This window comes from Lepidochelys kempii, chromosome 8, assembly GCF_965140285.1.
Source record: "Lepidochelys kempii isolate rLepKem1 chromosome 8, rLepKem1.hap1, whole genome shotgun sequence".
Taxonomy (NCBI): domain Eukaryota; kingdom Metazoa; phylum Chordata; order Testudines; family Cheloniidae; genus Lepidochelys; species Lepidochelys kempii.
In genome coordinates this window covers 77,970,351-77,976,350 of record NC_136387.1, presented here as the reverse complement: position 1 = coordinate 77,976,350, position 6,000 = coordinate 77,970,351, and the positions used below count along the sequence as shown (strand labels likewise).

The following is a 6,000-nucleotide window of genomic DNA, read 5'->3' as shown; positions in this document are numbered from 1 at the left end:
CGGAAGTAGTTCAGGTTTAGATCATTACAGTCTTTGGGAATTTCTCTAGTGTATTAATATATAACCTGACACCATCAGATTGGACGCAGTTATGCAACCTGTATTTACACAGCAGATCCATATATACTTGCCATAAAATGTACAAAGCCTTCATGTGAATCAGTAATTGTACAAATAGCACTGCTGTGCCATCATTTTTATAACAAAAAATTGTGGGGAACGGGACAATGAGGGTGTTTAAGAGCTTTGTTCTTTTATTTTTAGTACCTATGGTGAAAGGTTCTACAGTACAGCTGAAAAATGGTGGCTACGAGGATATTGTTATTGCAATTAACCCTGAGTTACCAGAAGATCACAATATCATTAGAAACATACAGGTAAGAACATTTGTATATTTGTCATTCAGTGATATTCAGACTTCCAGGTTATTTCCTACCTCTAGATTAGCAGTAATCCTAAAAGACCAGTTCCAGTTCCCATTAATGTCAAGTTTCAGAGTAGCAGACGTGTTAGTCTGTATTCGCAAAAAGAAAAGGAGTACTTGTGGCACCTTAGAGACTAACCAATTTATTTGAGCATAAGCTTTCATGAGCTACAGCTCACTTCATTGAATGCATAAAGTGGAAAATACAGTGAGGAGATTTATATACACACAGACCATGAAAAAATGGGTGTTTATCATACACATTGTAAGGAGAGTGATCACTTAAGAGTGGGGTCTCCTGCTGGTAATAGCTCATTTTAAGTGATCACTCTCCTTACAATGTGTATGATAAACACCCATTTTTTCGTGGTCTGTGTGTATATAAATCTCCTCACTGTATTTTCCACTTTATGCATCCGATGAAGTGAGCTGTAGCTCATGAAAGCTTATGCTCAGATAAATTGGTTAGTCTCTAAGGTGACACAAGTACTCCTTTTCTTTTTATTAATGTCAAGGTTTTTTTATTATTATTATTATTTTCATGGGAGCAAGATCAATTCTATGGTTACTAAATTTGTTCTTTGCTTGAATTTTTATTCAGATGCTGCTGTTAATGAAATAAGTGTACTCATCTCTTGAATTTTAACAGGAATATTATGGCTCAAGGTCAGGCTGATAATATGTATCACCTCCTTCTTAATTACTTCTTTCCAAAACATGAGTACTTAGACTAGAGACCAGAACTTAATTACTTCTTTCCAAAACATGAGTACTTAGACTAGAGAATCTCCAGAACATGGATATTTAATTTCCAATTACTTCAGCTCCATTACAGAGTTTGCCATTTACTTTTATCCCTCCTTTCTCCCTGTCCTTGCAGGCATTCACTGTGTTCTTAAACACCCTTGTTGTGTGTATATGTATGCGTGTGTGTGTGTGTATATGTATATCGTGATATTTCTGTTTTTCGTTATTCTTTAAGTTCTCAGTGTCACAGTGTAGATCTTTACTCCATGTTTACATGATTTGGTCATTGAGCATTCAGTTGCTGTAAAGAGAACAATAAACAGAGGAGGGCATAGCCATTAACTAGTGACCCCCAAAGTACTCAAGAGAGGTGGGGAAGGAACAAGGAGGAGGGAAACAGGAAAATAGTGACAAAGTAGTGCCCACTGTAGAGGCAGGAAGAAAGTAGAACCTAATACAAGTAGAACAGAGAAATGAGGAATCCCAGGGAGAAGAAAAAGGAAACAACAGGATATTACTTACAATTTATCATTTTATTTTATTAACCAAGCACCACAGTACACTTTACAGATTAATGAAAAGGATTAGTCCAGGACTGAACCATCCATCACCTCAAGCCCATGTAACTTTTTTGAAGAAATGTCATGTTTGGAAGGATCTCTTTCAGGTTTTATTTTAAGGGATAGATTCTGGTTTTTATCATAGCCCTGAGCAAGGAGCAGTGTATATTTGTACTGTCCTAGGAGCAATCCAGAGTCTTTCAGAGTTACAATTTGATTTCTCCTTGCTCCATGAGGGAAATAATCTGTCCCAGCCCTTCCCTTGGCCAAGATTGGTTTCTTTCTATGCCGTCACATATTTAGTGTTACTTTATGTACTCTTCTTTCCTGGCCAGGCTAAACTACTCATTGCCTCTACCGTTCAATTTGTGATTCATAAATCTTTTCTTTCCCTCCCAGGCCATGATCAAAGAGGCTTCTACTTACTTGTTCCATGCTACAAAACAGAGATTTTTTTTCAAGGCTGTAAAAATTATAATTCCTCTGCATTGGCTGCCAAAACCTGAGTATTTAAGTGTAAAAACAGAGTCATATGATAAGGTAAGACTTAGAGTGCCCTTATAAATCAAAAATATATGTAGTGTTCATACGCTTAAGACGTAGGGTCTTGTCTACAAGGTAGAGTAATGCACACTATGGAGGTATGATTTCTAAAACACATTAATGTGTTGCTCATTAATTGGTCCTTGTAGAACCTGCTGGTGTGCACTAAGCGTTCCCTGATGCACTTTAATGTAGTGCTGCACTTTAGAAATCACACACACACATCCCCCGGTAGTGCGTGTTACCCCACCGCGTAGACAAGACCTAAGTTTTTCCAATAATGAGGGAATATAAATTCCTATTTTTAGAATTTGTATTGCCCTCTAGTGCTCAGTCCTGCAGTCCTTACCCAGGGAAACAATCAATGGGAGTGTTGCATGAGTAAAAGCTGCAGGATGAGCCCATTCAACAGAATCATCTACCACCCTCTATTTCCTCCTGCTCTTTAAACAAGGGCTATTTTATTTTTAGGCAGATGTTATCGTGGCTAATCCTTTCTTGAAGTACGGAGATGATCCCTACACGCTGCAATATGGAGGATGTGCGGAAAAGGGACGATACATTCATTTCACTCCCGACTTCCTGTTAAAAGACAATTTGAATAACATCTATGGATCACGAGGTAGCACCATCTATTGGACCTTAATTTTCTGCCTTTGTAGTTATAAATATGCAATAGCCAAGATTTTCCGGAGTGACTAGTGATTTGGGATGCCTCCGTTTTTGGTTGCCCAAGCTGCAAAACTTTAAAAGAGCCTGGTTTTTCACACAGTGTTGAACATCAGGCTCCCTGGATGAGTCTTAAGTTGAACACTCAGAAATGGGGGCACCTAACATTACCAGTCTCTTGAAAATTCTGGCTAATATTTTTTCAGTAAATGTGAGTTGTTTGTCCTCTTAAATCATTGCTTTGACTTGGAATAATCTATATCCTAACATTACAGTGCAGTAAACTAATCTGAGAGTTGCAGTGGGTGTAACCTGGTGAATACGCCGGTAAAACCAGTCTCAGAGGATTCTAGAATAGACCAAACGCTCATGAGCGGATCCTGCTCTGAGGACGTGAAGGTTTTTATTGGAACTTCTGAAAATCACATTTGCCCAACTACCCTTCTTGTAAGTGTACATTCACAAGGAATTAACAATATTCCCATTTTGATTTCATCAGCAAATTTTTTGGCTGCATGAGCATTGCCTATGCGAGGCCATTAATAAACAAATAAAAAAGGCCCAAAAGAGACCTCTCAGTTTTGTGCAGTGTAACTTCCTGTCATTAACAATGACTTTCTCCTATGTCCATTTAACCAATATACTGTCCAATTTATTTATCTCTGTTCCATACACAAGTTAGAATAAATCATTTATGTGTTTCTTTTAAAATAGAGCTAGGTCAAAACCAGCCCCTCAAATCTGAACCCTGGTAAATGTGCAAGGTTATTGGGATTCAAATCCAAGACGAAACTGCATTAGCTTGGATCAAAAATTTAGAGGTTTGTTGGCCTAAAATGGTGGAAGTCTCACAAGAACAGTCTTTCTCATCAGATTTCTGGAAGTTTGGGACAAAAATCTCCTTAGAATAATTCATTGGATTCTAGTTAAATCAAATACAAACGCAAATTCTAGCCAAGTGAAGCATTGAACTCAAACCTTGAATTCTGGTTTAAACTTAATCTGATCTGAGCTCTGCTTCCTTGGCCCATCTTTAGTTGAAAGCTTTAGTTAGACAACATTATATACATTCTCCATGTCAATGGCTTTTCCAACACCTGCAAGAAAGGGGTTAGATTGTCTTGGTGAGATAGTTTGGTTTTCTGCAAAAGTATTCTGGTTGTCTAATCTTTTACACTTTATCCGCCTTCAACTATCTACATAAGTAATAAGTTACTAAGTTACTAATAAGTAAGTTACTAAGTAATCCTTAGTTTTACCCTGAACTGAAGTTAAACTAACTTCTGTATGGTTTTCTAATATACACCTTTTCCTTTGTGTTATATAAGAGCCAAGAATTATTATTTTAAAAGACATGGGTAACATGAGAAACCTTGCTTGATACCTGGAATAGTCAGAAGCTACTGTATGGAAAAAGATCTTTACTTTAGGTCTGTTAATATTCTGGGAGGATTAATCTGAACACAGTGATCTATTTGGGTTTAAAGCCGGATCCCACAGTGAGTCCTGTGTGGGCACAGGGGTATGTCCAAGCAGAGACAATTGTAGGATTGGGCCTAAATTTGTTTAAATGATCTATGGAAATATAAAGTAAACTATAAAGTGTTGTATTTAGAATTCACAAATGATCCTATTCTTCCCCAGCTAAAGTTTTTGTCCATGAATGGGCCCATCTTCGTTGGGGAGTATTTGATGAATATAATAACGATGCACCTTTCTATGTGTCTGTAAACTCTGGAACAGGAAGTGTTGAAGCAACTAGGTAACAATGTTTTATATTTTATCTTCAGCTGATGAAATTTTAAATACCTCAGTGATACTTGGCACATACTGGTTTTCTGTGTTTAGTCTGTACTTTGAGCCCCATGCGAAAAGTCTTTAATCCTTGAAAGTCTTGTTCATAGGATTAAAAAAGAAGATTATACAATAATGTTTAACTAACAATACTGCTGCCTACAGATCAGTCTCATTGAATTATCACTATCATTTTGTAATGTGTCACATTTTTATTACTAAATGAGCTTTTAATTTAGGTGCAATTTATAGGTGCAATTTAGGTGCAAATTTTACAGATTTGAGTTACCTTCTCTACATTTTGATTTACCATGGCTTTATCAAATAGCAGTTAGCATGTAGTAAATAAGAATAAAGAAAAGGAGTACTTGTGGCACCTTAGAGACTAACCAATTTATTTGAGCATGAGCTCTCATGCTCAAATAAATTGGTTAGTCTCTAAGGTGCCACAAGTACTCCTTTTCTTTTTGCGAATACAGACTAACACGGCTGTTACTCTGAAACCTGTAAATAAGAATGTTTTCTCAAGTTCCTCGGGGGGGGGGGGGGTGATCCTTGAAATTCCAAAACATTCTTACTAGTTCATGTTTAGTGTTATCTAAATATTAAAAAGGGACATGGTGAAAGTGCACACCCCATTATTGCCATGTTATAGTGCTATTACTATTTTATAATAATGTTCTCTAGATTCTGCATTTTTAAGTGGTGTTTTTAAAATGTACAGTTCTGTCAATGAGAAACAAAAAAACAGAGTGAGACTGGATATCTCAGAGGGTTGGAAATGGGATACAGAACTTTTCACATCTCAGGCACTGATCTGAACTGGAACCAGTTTGGTAGTGCCTTAAACTCATCACTATCAGCCAGTCACTTGTTGACCACTGTGAAATGAATTGGTGTTTTCAGTCCAATTCCTAATGGACAAGTATCAACATCACCAAACTTCTGAACTGCAATTGGCACTCCAATTGGCAATCACCACTGAAGGAGACTGTGACAGGGCTCCCTGCTCTGCCCTTTCAACCACCACAAACTGGTTGGACACTTTCCAGATTTATAAGCATGAGTGTGTTATTTATTTATTTATCCACCAGTTCATCAGTACAGTCTTGGGCAGCAACATACCAGTGTATGTAAACTTCCCCATAGCCCACTCTCTGGGGTGGCAGAGGAAAAGATCTCTTCAGCTTCTGTATCCATTCTGTATCTCCTGGCATCCTCCCTCTTGTACTTCCGTCCTGCCTCTTAACTACTCCCAGCTGA

At 37.5% G+C, this 6,000-nt stretch overlaps 1 protein-coding gene across 1 annotated transcript in view; it reads left to right on the top strand.

Moving 5' to 3' along the window:
- Positions 1-227: 227 nt before the first annotated feature.
- Positions 228-6,000, top strand: part of LOC140916627 (calcium-activated chloride channel regulator 1) — a 31,585-nt gene continuing 25,812 nt past the window's right edge. Inside the window, exons 1-4 of the mRNA XM_073358300.1 lie at positions 228-377; positions 2,131-2,271; positions 2,746-2,896; positions 4,588-4,705. Of these exons, the coding sequence (XP_073214401.1) occupies positions 228-377; positions 2,131-2,271; positions 2,746-2,896; positions 4,588-4,705 (560 nt within the window). The remainder of the gene's footprint in view (positions 378-2,130; positions 2,272-2,745; positions 2,897-4,587; positions 4,706-6,000) is intronic.